This window comes from Talpa europaea, assembly GCF_964194135.1.
Source record: "Talpa europaea genome assembly, chromosome: X".
NCBI lineage: Eukaryota > Metazoa > Chordata > Mammalia > Eulipotyphla > Talpidae > Talpa > Talpa europaea.
In genome coordinates this window covers 82,198,526-82,212,230 of record NC_140081.1, presented here as the reverse complement: position 1 = coordinate 82,212,230, position 13,705 = coordinate 82,198,526, and the positions used below count along the sequence as shown (strand labels likewise).

The following is a 13,705-nucleotide window of genomic DNA, read 5'->3' as shown; positions in this document are numbered from 1 at the left end:
AAAAATTCTAAGTGGGGAAAAAATTACAAATGATTCTTACAGAATGCCATATATGGGCCTCCCCGGTGGCGCAGCGGACTGCGAAGCTGCCTGCAGCCTCTGCAGTGCCGGTTCGATCCCCGGCCGCTAGGGAGGGACCCACATGGCGCGCAGACCTCTCCTGCCGCCCGCTGCTCCCCTCAGCAGTATACTTCGGTCCTTCTGCCTGTTCTGTTCCCCGCTCTGGCTCTGGTGAATTCTCTCACCCTCCCGCACTTCTGACTGTACCCAGTGCTTGTATAAATAAATAAATAAATAAATCTTTAAAAAAAAAAAGAATGCCATATACTTAATTGTAGAGTACAATCACTGTAATACTTATAAGAGGTTATCGTGATATAATATGAAACAAAGTCACTAAATTTTAATATGTTAAGCATTCTAACTCAAGGAGTTAGAAAAGAACCATGAAAAAAATACGGAAGAAAATAAAAGAATGGAAAGAATTCTCAAAACAGAAATTAATAAAATAGGACACAAAACTCAAAGTGTTTAAAAAGTCAAACTTAAATTTTAAAACCTTAAACTAGGCAATACTCAGATAAGATTGAATCAGCAAAACTAAATCAAGACCTGAAAAATAATATTAGCAATAAATATGGATACATAACTAAATAAATATTACAGATACTTAAAATAAAAGTATGCTATGAAATATTTTATGACAATAAAGATGAAAACTTTAATAATCAAGGAAATACAACTTAAATTAGCAGAGATACTATTGTAGATTGCCATAAGTAATATCTGCAAATACTAGATGCTGCCAGAATATAAGGAAGGATGCTGTTATCCACTGCTGGTGGGAATGTCTCTTTGCATAGCCACCTTATAAAGCAAATCTGTCGTACCTAGTAAGCATAAAAGTATGGATGTATTCGAGCCCAACAATTCAACTGCTAGGTACCTTAAAGAAATCCAGGAAATATATTTAAAGATATTTATTGCAACATTGTAATGGCTACCATTTATTTACATAAATGTCCATTCCACTCTAGATGAAACAAATTTCAGATTTTCAACTTGTTTTCTTTTTCAATGTATAAGAATTTTCCATCCTTTTACTAATGTATACACTACAACCTCAAAACAACGATCGGCAAATATAATTCTAATTGCAAGCTGTAAGTAGAGGCAAAGAAACGAAACTTGAGTATTCAGTATAATGAGAAGCAAGGTAAATCAGCAATGAGTGAATGAGAAGTACATGCATCAACACTGGTAAGTCTGAAGTTATAAATGTGATGCGGTGGGGCAGGGGTGGGAAGTACATTGCAAAAAGTGATGATGCCATTTATGCAAAACTTAAAACATACAAAATATCTTTTTTGATTGCTGAGTAACATTCCATTGTGTATATATACCACATCTTCTTGATCCAGTCATCTATTTAGGGGCATTTGGGTTGTTTCCATAGCTTACCTAATGTAAATAATGTTGCAATAAATATCGGGGTGTCTTTTGAATTAATGTTTGTGTCCTTTGGGTAAGATCCCTAGGAGTGGAATTGCAGGATCATATGGAAGCTCCATTTTCATCAATTGCTGGAGGGGATCATGATCAGCAAAATAAGCCAGAAAGAGAAAGAAAAATACCAGATGGTTTCACTTATAGGAAAATGTAGAAGATCCCAATAAGGGATCAGGGAAAAATTATTATATTAAAGTAAATATCAAAATCAACAAGCAACTATAAACCAGAGACCTTCTCCAGGGGGCGGGGAGAAAGAAGTAGGATCAAAACAGAGGTGGGAAGAGCACAAGGGACTATGGCGATGGCGCATGGGTGAATTGGTGGTGGGAATTTCACGGGGACTATGACCCAGATGACAAAGGAGACATTGTAAAAAATGAAGAATGATGTAAAAAATATATAAAATAAAAATAAAACAGAAAAAACTTACAAAATATTATCATGAGTTGTGTATGAACAGTCACATGTACCAGGATGATGAAAACATGCACGTGGGAGGACACATATCCACTCTAGGATAGAGGCTGTCTCTGAGATTGAAGAGCAATGGGGTTGGGGACAAAAAGAATGTTCACTGTACCTATAATACCTTATTTCTTAGAAAAACAAGTTCTGTAATTAAAATAAATAAATAACGGCTTGTCCATGTGCCAGAACTACTACGCAAGTGTTGCAATGAATGAGAGTGGTCTCTGGAGATAATGGTCTCCAAGATGTGTTACGTTAAATATCTCTTAAACTTATGTACAAAAATGATGTAAAACTTGTGGAAAATGTAAATGTCGAAAAAGGTGGAAAAGCGTAGAAAATTTCTTGAAGCATCCATAAACACTGCATTTGCATCTCGGGAGAGGGAGTGGTGGTCTGGGGTTGGAGGAAGGATAAGTTACACTACTTTAATTATTCACCATGTGTAAATTATGAATTGTTATTAAACTAAGTGTTTGAAAAATTCACGAACTGAAAATTGAAGACGTGACACCTCATGTGATCTTTAGGGTGGTATTCTTTGTGTATTGAAGATTACGTAGCATTTATTAGATTTTCTTTTAATAAGACTTGATGCTTAGCCTTAGTGATGAGCAGCTGGCAATTAGGGAGGACATGCCACTTTGGTGAACTGTGCAGAGGAAAGATTTTTCTCCTTTCCCTTTATGCCAAGAGCTATGTCTGAGACATCTTTGCCTCTCCCACTGTACATAGCACAGACTTTTGCTTGTGTTTATAAGTCATATTCATAGGTTTGTTCCTTCATTCATTTATGCAATTAATTTTCATCAAAAATAAGCACATTTTACTGCAAATATAAAGTGTTTCAAGTTGTTGTACTTTATTTTACTATGTTTTCAATATCTTTTTAAATTTTATTTTTATCGTTCAGTTTTTTCATAGAAGAACTCTTGTGTAGGCCAGAGATATGAGGGGTGAGGGGATTTACCAGAGAGTGGGGAGCAGAACAGGCAGATCTACTGAAATACACTGCTGAGGGGAGCAGTGGGCGAGACAGGAGAGGTCTGCTGTGCCATGTGGGTTAGCTCCTAGGCCAAAGATTGAATTTAGGCCATAGAGGCTGAGACTTAGCTCCTAAGCCAATGGGGAAGCCACCTCAAGTACTTGTACTTTATTTGTTGTTGTTGTTCTTTTTCTTTTTTTTTATATTTGAAATACTGAAATTGTATTCCATTTATTACTGCAACATAATAAAAATTGATATCACTGAGTTATTCCCAGTCATTGGATGGAAATCTCATGGTTCCATTCCATATATAATGGAATTATAGTTAGCTACAAACTAATTAAATGCATTCTTATTCTTCTGACTTTCTTTTTCTTTCTTCCTTCTTTCATAAATTTTATTTATTTTTATTTTTTATATATTTTTATTTTATATAATTCTTATATCATTTTTCATTTTTGCACAATGTATGCACTTTCATTTTGGTTATATTCCCCATATAATTCCCACCCCCCCTTGTTTTGGCCCTAATCCCTCCTCTCCTCTCCCCCACCCCCCTGTAGTGTGTCTCAGGTCCTCCACCAGAACTTACTCTTACTACTTCCCCTCCAAATTGATCCCAGCACTCCCTCTCTGTGCTATATCTACTTGCTCCAGAGTCCTGGGTTGTGTTTATCTTGTTGCAGTTCTTTGCTTTATTTATATGTCTGTCATCTCCACTACATATTGAGCTCCTACCTCATGTTTTCGGCTTTCCATCCTTTCTTCAGCTTCATATCACCAGCATTTAAAGTACTGTCTGACTCAGAGGCAGGACCTGATAGTACTTTTGAACTTCATAACCAAATAGTGACGATAATGATGTCCTGAGATACTGGGCTGTTGTCATATTTCTGCAAGTGCTCTGTTTTATGTAATGCTTACAGCATTAGAAATTGTTCACACAGCTATCAAAGAATCACATGAGAGGTGTCAACAGGTGCTACAGAGAAGTTCCGTCATACCCAACCAGCTTTTTTATCAACCCAGGAATTCAGAAAAATCATATAAAACCAACACAGAAGAAACTTACTGAGGAGTACAGATGCAGTATATCAACAAAGGATGGGAAAATATCAAGGTAACTGATTGAAAAATCTGCCTCTCACAGCTTCTGTAAAAGATTTTTAATTTGATTATCCAAACCAAACTATAACAGTTGTGCTTTTAATTAGAACATAGAATCCACTTAAAATTGACTGAAGGCATTCTGGGAAAAAATTCTGGATATTTTCAGATTATATTTAATGATGTAAAAAATGTAAAAGTTTTACTTTCAATTTTAGAAATCCAGACATCTTTGAACTTACAGAAAAATCTATCTCCAACTTCTGTGATCAGCAAAATGAGCTCACTCCTTGAATATGATATTGTCATGAAGCATGTAGATTTCTAACTGATGAAGAATTTCCAGCACATCATCTCATTTGAGTCCCACAATAATCTTGAGGTGAACAGAACGGTGATTACTACCTCCATTCAAAGTAGAAAAAAACAGGAATTCAGTGAAAATAAGTGACTCATCAAATTGTGTATGTAGTGGGAGGCCAACATTCATTGAATGGAAAAATAAAACATGTAAAAAACAAGAGCTCCACAGCTCAAACCTGGGTTGTTAAAAAAAAATGGAAAAAGCATGGCAGAATACAGCTGGTCACCACATACATTTCGGGTAAAAGAGTGTTTTATTACAACACTGAGTGGCACTCAGAGACTTTATGGACCCCCAATAATCTAATGAGATAATTCTTTGCTGTTTAAAAGTAATTTACAGTTTATCCTCAGAGTAAAGAGTTGAGTAAACAAGGTGATATGAGAGAGCATAAAATGAGAAATATATACTATGTTAAGTGTTTGCTATTTTCCCATAAATGCTAGATACCCTAGGACTGAGAAAACAATTTTATTTAAATTGTGATTGAAAATTTTTAATATGACTAATAATGTATTTTAGATAACACCTCCTAGTCAATTCGTTTCTCCCAAGTGTTTGCAAAACAAGTCAGTGCTGACTGCAGGTCCCCAAACTCTCAGGATGAGTGAGTGAAGACATCCCATTGGGGCTGGCTCTGCTCAATGCTCCAGCCATCTTGGACGTCACAGCTGCTTACCCCTGGGCTTACTGTTCTCGGCATCTCAGGAGAACAGTCAAGAAGGCAGAAACTTGGATAAATTAGTGATTCTGCCAATTACACAGACATGGCCAAGCCCAAGAAGTGAGGGGGGTTGTATAACCAGAAGCTTTGTTCCAGAGTCTTTAGTGTTAAGGGCACATGGACTTTTCCTTCCACCAAAGGAACATCCGAAGGAGCCCAACCACCAATGCTGGTCTGAAGCATTTTGGATGAGTTCAGAAAAACGAAAGTGGCTGCTGAATACTTGTGACATCTAGAGACACCCAGAGAAGAAAGGTGGGTGATCACGGACAAGGATGTGTGTAGATGGAGGTTATAATGTTCCACATAACCAGCCACCCCTAGTTAGCCTCCACTTGGGTTACACTTCCAACTGGAGACGGCAGTCCTGGGTAGAATTTAGGAGACCCGGGTTCTATTCTCACAGTATTGCTGAGCATCTTTTTGTATCCTGGATTGTTGTATGACTAGCTCCTCCCAGGCAGATTCCATCCCTTAATGTCAAATCTTCAGAAAGATTTCCCTTCCATGCTACCTAATGTTGCCAATCTATTCCATTAGTTTGATTTATTTTTTATGATTACATTATTTATTAAAATTTTTATATGTTTGTATGCTGTCCATCTCTTCCTTTAGATTGCAAAGTTTACCAAAGTGCCCCTAGTGCCTAGCACATTGCCTGGAACACCCCTAATAACCAATGAGTATTAGCTGAATGAATGAAGGCTTGCATGCCCCAAAACAAGGCACCTCTCTCTTCCACAGCTTCTGATTCATTATCTGTAAAATTGAGAGAAACCATCTTTATGATTTCTAAGATTAGTGCAATAACAAAGAAAGGATATATTTGCAAATGTCCGGAAAAAAACTTTAATGAAAATCTCTAATTTTAAGACTGTATTTAGAAATGACAGCATGCATAAGAGGGTAGCATTAGAATATTGCAAACTTCCTTTTGAATGTAAATTCTGCCACTGAGCTAGCTATGAGATCTTGAGCTAGGCATTGGAATGCTGCAAGCTTTGATGACCTTGTGGCAAGGCAATACTAATTGTAGTTGATACTGATATCCTTATACCTGATTATGATAATATCCATTTTTCATGACAATAGACATAACTTCCCAGGGGAAATAAAATTAAATGTTTTATATCTATCATGCAACAAAATGTGTAATACTTATTAGGTACTTTATTATTGATTGCTATTCATATATTGAGGATAATATTAAACGTTTAAACAGACAGTACTCTATGTTGTGAAAAAATCAGTTCGCAAGAGATAGTTAGTAAGGTGACTTTGATAGAACACTACCCAGGGGTCTCCCCGGTGGCAATGGGTTAAGTCTCTGCACTATCAAGCTATCTGCAGCCACTGCTGCCTGAGTTCCATCCCCACCCAAAGAGCTGACCCACATGGCCCAGCACACCTATCCTGATTTGCCCATTGCTCCCCTCAACAGAATATTTCAGGGGATCTGCCTGCTCTCCCCATTCCATCTCTGGTGAATACACTCACCCCGCCCCCCCGCAACTCTAGCCTACACTCCAGCTTTAGTATGCATAAACAAATAAAACCAAATCTTTAAAAAATAACAGAATGCTAACCAGTAGCAGACAGCCACATCCTCAGTGTAACTGAAGGGCACTGGGAATTTACTTCAATTTGCCTCATGCTAATCTAGTTTTCTCTTCCAGGGTCTGTCTCAGAACCCACAAGAAGATGGAGACCAGTGTTGTGAAAGACAAGGTGGGCTGGCAGGTACCAGGGCTGCATTCAGGGAGGAGGAGTCTCCAGGGCAGAAGTTAACAATTGTCAAGTTACTTTTTAAAAAAATTATTGGGCTTGCCCAGTGCATCCTTCCTGAGTATCCGCCCTGACTATATTTACACTTCAGAAAGCATTTCCTAGAGACAATTATTAGACTGTTGCAGCAATCCTGTGAGATCAGAAGAGTAAGTGTGATTTATTCCCATTTCACTGAAGAAGATCTTGTGACTCAGAAAGGACTTACAAAAGGCTATAGAGCTAAAAAGCATATGGACTCAGATCTCATACCCTGATGGAGGACTCTAAATCCAATGATACAATCCTCTGTGTGTAGCTATAGTTTTTCCTTCAGTATCTCAGCTTCCAAGCAGAAAAACAGTATTAAAATGAACTGTAGTCAGACATTGAAAACCTCCCTGGTTAACAGAAAGTATAGACGTGACCCTAAGCAGAATTAATGTTGCCATTTTTGAAGGACCTTTGGGTGAAGCTGTCCCTGTGTCCTGATGAGGACAAAGATTCCATGTTTCTAGAGGCTATTAACTCCCGAAGTGTAAGAATACTGTAGACGGGACCCAGAGTTCCAGGTCTGGCACTTACAGCAAAACCTAGAACAGGTACGGCAATTTCCTTCCTGTTTTGAGGCCACAGATTATGGATTGTCTATATTTAAAACGTTATTAGATGAGAGTCCAAGTAGTCACCCTCTTAACTACCTCAACACACTAGAGAATTACAATTCAATAATTATTAACAGGAGCTTAAATAATAAGGAACACCTAACAAGGGGCAAGTGTCAGAATCTCCAAAGGGCCTGCTGTGGCTTGAACAAGCCAACTACTGATTGCTAATCATATGACTGTGTTTTGTAATCTTAATACTAGCTAATAGTTACCATGTGCTTGGTATGTGCCATTGTGCTCATTGCTTTACATCAATTGTCTCATTTTATCCCCAGATAAAATTAATAAAGCCAGAAATATTTGGTATTGTATTCATAAAGGTGAGGAAAGTCAAGCTCAGACAGGTTAAGTAACTTACTCAAGGTCACACAGCTAGTAAGTCCTAGAGTAGGTTCTGATTCCCTTATAATTGACCCTGGACCTTGTCCTCTTATTCTCATGTGCTGTTGTACCTAAAATACACAACTGGCAATGAAGGAAGTAGTAAGTTTCTCTAGTCCTTCCCATGTCTAAGATTCGTATCCTTCACTGAATGCTCACTCTCAGCTTAGCTGAGGGTAGAATCAGGGATAGGAAGAAGGGTGTGTAAGGAGGAAGTAAATTGGAATTCACTGAGTAGATATTTTTATATACCCACCATCACCTTTCCGGTCCTCATAACCAGTCTTACAAGATAGGTGCTGTTTTTTGGTTTTTTTTTTTTAATTTGAGGTATAATTGACAAATGATATTTTAATTTCAGCATAATAATTTGATTTTTTTTGTATTATCCCTGTTCAGAGAGACACTCAGAGACATTTAGACACTAGTCCAAGGTCACAGAGACCATAAATAGCACTTTCAGATCCTTTCGTTTGACTTCAGATACTATTGAACCTTTAAATGCATCAAATACCCTGGAGGGTGAGAAGAGATGAATGAGATAGGACAAAACTTTTGCCAAGTCAACAGACACCATGTCACAGCCCGGGTAGCCAGGGCAGCCCCTGCATCTCTGTTTAAGGACTTTCGCTCACCCTGTCTCACTGTGCTCATGCGTGTCCTTCTTGCAGACTTGCAGTGGCTCAACGGGAGCGAGCAACAGCAGCACATGGAGTGACTTCTTCCTTATGGGCCTCACGGATGACCCTCAGCTCCAGCCCACCCTCTTTGTCCTCTTCTTCTTCATCTACGCCTTCACGGTGGTGGGAAACCTGGGCCTCATTGCCCTCATAATAGTCAGCCCCAAACTCCACACTCCTATGTACTACTTCCTCAGAAACCTGTCCTTTCTTGACTTCTGTTATTCCTCGGTCACAGTCCCCAAAATGTTGATGGGGTTTTTCTCTGAGTGCCAAAGCATCTCGTTCTCTGGTTGTATGATACAGACAGGTTTCTTTGTGGTCTTTGCGGTCACAGAGTTCTTCCTCTTGGCCTCCATGGCCTATGACCGCTATGTGGCTGTCTGCAACCCTCTGCTCTACCACATTACCATGTCCCCAAGACTCTGCTTGAAGCTAGTGCTTGCCAGCTATGCAGTGGGCCTGATGAACATGGTGATTCTCATGAGTACAGTTTTTCATCTGACCTTCTGTAAGTCCCGTGTCATCACCCACTACTTCTGTGATATCCCTCCCCTTTTAAAACTCTCTTGCTCTGACACACAGATCCTCCAATTTTTCCTCTTTGCCTGTGGTGGCTTTAATGTGTCTGTATCCTTGACAGTCATCCTGGTGTCCTACACATATGTCTTCCAGGCTATTTTCAGAATCCCCTCTGCCACAGGCAAACACAAAACATTCTCCACATGTGCTTCCCACCTGACTGCTGTCAGTCTGTACTATGGAACCACAATGTTCAACTACATGCGTCCATCCACTGAGTACTCACTAGGTCAGGACAGGATGGTTTCTGTCTTCTACACGGTGGTCATCCCTATGCTCAACCCAATTATCTACAGTCTCAGGAACAAAGATGTAAAGGAAACACTTGGGAACATCTTCAAGAGGACCCCTCGATTCTCTCTCCCCTTACCCAGATTTTCATGATGTCCAAAGGAAGGGAAAGAGAATGAGGTCATATATTTTTGACCATTGACCGTATTCAGTAATTTTTCTAGAAATGATCAACATATTATGCCTTCAATCCTCTTCCCAATTCTGGAAGTTAAGTATTATATTTACATTTAATAGGTGGGAGAGCTGAGATTCTCAAAGGTTTGCTGCTCAGTGAAGAGCATGTAATGTAAGCAGTGGAACTTGTGTATCAATTCAGGATTTTCTGAATCCATTCCCATGAAGTCCCACTGTTTTAGCGCAAGGGAAGATGCTTCCTTCTCTCTTTTCTCCCCAAATCCAGGGTTTCTGATTATGTTCTTTTTCTGAAAATCATCTCTCTCATATTCAGAATAGAATCAGCCTCTGAAGACGCACAGTGAATTCTCTACCTGTGACTTTGGACCATGTGTAGTCAGGTTAATAAATTAATCAAACACTTATTGTTTATAGTCCTTTACTGGAGAATGTGCTGGCGAGGGACCCCAAGGACAAAGCTTTGCTCATTCCCTTTTGTCAGCTTCAACTCAATATCAAAGACAGAAGATTCCACCCAAAAGACAACAAACTGATTTTTATTTAATTTGTCGCTTATTGAGTGCTTTCTATGTGCTAAATTCTAAATTAGTTTTCTTGTAATCCTTCCTAATACTCTGTGAGGTAGGCACTCTTGCTCCCATCTTACAGATGACAATAGAGCTACAAAGAGTTAAGTGAGTCATTCCAGGACAGGCAACTCATAAATAGTAAATACAGGATTTTATTCCTCATGTGTTTTGAAAGATCTTAGGTTATTTCCACTCTCATATATCACCTGCTCAATTTCCTGCTGAAATGGCTGCCAACACACCAAAGAATTTAGACAGTGTGGCTGGATCTCAGTTCAAGGCAAGCAGGACAGATTGGTTTCACCAGAGAACCTCTAGGAAGGGATGAGCAAGTTGAATAAAGGCTGTTAAGGGTGAGAAGTAGGAGCAATGAGCGAATAGTGAAAGCAATGAAGTGAACCGAAAATCAAAGTGTGAGATAGAATAATATAGATGTATAGGGCTCTGCTTTGGCTAGAGCAGGGTAGAAGGCAAATTTAGAAATAACTATATTGACAAAATGGGGAGATGGCAGAGCAGAAAGAAAAGATATTAATGAAATGGGGACACGGTTGGGTAGCGCTGATGGACCTTCTTTCTAGATCTCTTAATCACATCGAATCAATGCCCTACTACCATGTGTGGGGAAAAGTCTACAAGTCTGATTTCCCTAATTCGACCCAAATTGGCTTTTGATTACATAAGGCTGCTTAGACTTGTGGAGGCCAAGACTTCCATAAGGCTTTACCCTGTTCTCTGTCTATAGTCCGTATTTTCAGATTGGCCAGATGATAGAGGAATTTCATTCCTTTTTCTCAAGGGATCACCAGGATTACTTCTTAACTCAGAACTGGCACCTAAGTTAGATTTGGAGGTTTAGACAAGTGTGGTCCAGTGAACTCATTTTGGTCTATAGGCACCAGATCTAAAGGAGGTGCTTAATTCCCAGCACCTTCCTTTTGGGAATTCCTTTGTCCTAGAGCAGGTTTTCACTATTCCATTGTTTGTACTGTTGTTGTAGACTCTTAACCAGTCTCGCTGCCTGCAGGCTTGCCCCTGACCAATTGCCCCTCCACATTGCTGCTTTATGATCATTCCAAACAGAAGCTTGACCCCATCACTGCTCTACTTTACACTCGTCACTAGGTTCTCATTGTCCTTGGAATAAATACCAAGTCCCTTAATTTACAAAGTCTCCACAATCAGAATCCCACCTTTCAAGCCTTATCTGTCAGAACTTCTGTACCTTTACCCCCACCTCATATCCTCCCCTTTGCACTCATGTCCTCATCCACATGCCTTCACTGTTCATCGATGATGATTTCTCACTCATCTTTCTAGTCATGACCTGCTCCTGAGCTAAAAGGAAGTGTTCACTGCTTTCTTGGAAGTTGAGGGCCAGCAATTGAAGCATACGCTCACCTTATACTCCTGGACTGCCTTATTCCATTTCACATTTCTTATGCCCATTTATTGCTTCTCTACTAGACTGTATGCCACGGAGTTCAGGACAAAGGTGTCTCAGAGCTATGTAACCACTTTGCTGGCAGGAAACATTCATTCAATAAATGTCCATGGACGAATAATAAACCACATGTCCTGTGTCCTTGGTTTGTGTCATGGGCATTTTGTCACTTCTGGACCCACTGAAACGTCCACAGGCTTGTGACTAATCCACCTCCCGCACCAGGGCTTATTAGTAAGCTTGGGCTTACTAATATTACTCTGATGTACAAGAGTAGTAATGACCAGCACCTCTGGGTTATTGAGTACCTACACCCCCAGCACCTGTTTTTTGAACACAATGACCCATTCATTCTTAGACAAGCACCTGAGGCTCTGAGTGTTATAGCAATTTGACAGAAGAACAAGAAAAAAATTGTTTTTGTTCAGATATTAAGAACGCACCACTCTCAGGAACTGATGAAGCAGTTTCTTAAGAATATATAATATTAAATAACACAATCATGAAATTTGAGCTAACATACACACATACATATATATTGAATCCTAGACCCTGCAAATATAGGATAGACTTTCTTTTCCATCATATTGGAAATATTTTCAAAACTATAATACAAGTAAAATATCAAATATCTGCATAAATTTCAAGTGAGCAGTATCACATTAATCGTCTCATCAAAATGCAGTAACAAAGAAGTTGATAATATTTTCTAATAATCATTAATAATCCTATACAATAAAAAAATAGAAAATATAACTTTCAGAGTTACCATTCACTGGCTAATATGAGAAAACCGACAATATCAAGTAGAGGAAATGTTGTTGAGAATACGAGACAATTAGTACAACTTACATATATTGCTGGTGAGAATGCAAAGTGGTATAGCCACTTTATAAGACAGAGCAGCAATTTCTTACAAAGTCAAAAATATACTTACTATATGACCCAGGAATTCCTAGTAATTTACCCAAAAGAAATGAAAACATGCCCACAAAAGGCTCATCATACGAATGTTGGTAACAGCTTTTCTCATTGTGGTCATCACTGGAAAACAACCGCAAGCTGGTGCATGGATGAGCAAAGTGTGATCGTCCACACAATCTCCAGCTCGCGGCAATGTAAAAGGAACTACTGATTCCAACCAAAACATGGTGAACGTCGAAAACATTATGGAGAGTAAAAGACGTCAAAGCAAAGGTCCTAAAAAGACACTGGAAGACATAAAAGAAAATCGTTGATTTGAGAAATAAAGCATTTCTATTTGTATATTAAACTCTCTGTTACATAGAAATGTACAGAGTGTAAAGGAATGAGTGATGTGAGAAACATTCAAGGGCTAATCAATTTAATAAATATCATTCTTAGGCTGTATTGACTTCAAATAAAATAAAAATTTTCTCAAAATAAAAAAAAATAGTCATAGTTCTTGACATGCATTTTTAAAATTTATTTTTAACTGAGGGGATTCTGGGCTACCCCCATCAGGTATGACCACCATAGTTCATCCGCCAGCAAATCACCGCCAGAGACCATTGTGCTTCCTCCCTGCGGAGTCGTCTGCCTCCTCCCAAACCCCGCCCCAGTGCTTCAGTTCTGTAGTCAGTTTTTAGTCTATCTTTTCCATTACTTCAGTTACTTGTATTCCACATATTAGAGACACCTTCTGGATTTATCTTTCTCCTTCTGATTTATTTCGCTCAGCATACTTTTTCAAGGTTCTGCCTTTTGCTGCAAATGGCATGAGTTTAACTTTTTTGATTGCTGAGTAATATTTTAAAAACCTTAAATGTGTTTCACTGCATTATAGCCTAAAGGTAAGCACTAAACAGAACTTGAGTACTAGTCAATATCATTTTTATATGTTACTATTATTTCATATTCATAATGAATACATAATATCATTAAAATTTTTAGAATTACAGTAAATATTTTGTATTCTGAAATGTTACTATTTGCATTTTCACTTATATTTAAATATTGGTATGTGGAAATATAACTAATATTGTAGTTGCTCTGTATTGAAGT

At 38.6% G+C, this 13,705-nt stretch overlaps 1 protein-coding gene across 1 annotated transcript; it reads left to right on the top strand.

Moving 5' to 3' along the window:
* Positions 1–6,864: 6,864 nt before the first annotated feature.
* On the top strand, positions 6,865–9,622 carry LOC311187681 (olfactory receptor 8A1-like; the record flags this gene model as incomplete). The annotated part of the gene is made up of 2 exons (XM_084259009.1): positions 6,865–6,903; positions 8,648–9,622. 2 exons carry the CDS (start codon positions 6,865–6,867, stop codon positions 9,620–9,622), a joined length of 1,014 nt encoding a protein of 337 aa, XP_084115135.1.
* Positions 9,623–13,705: the final 4,083 nt, after the last annotated feature.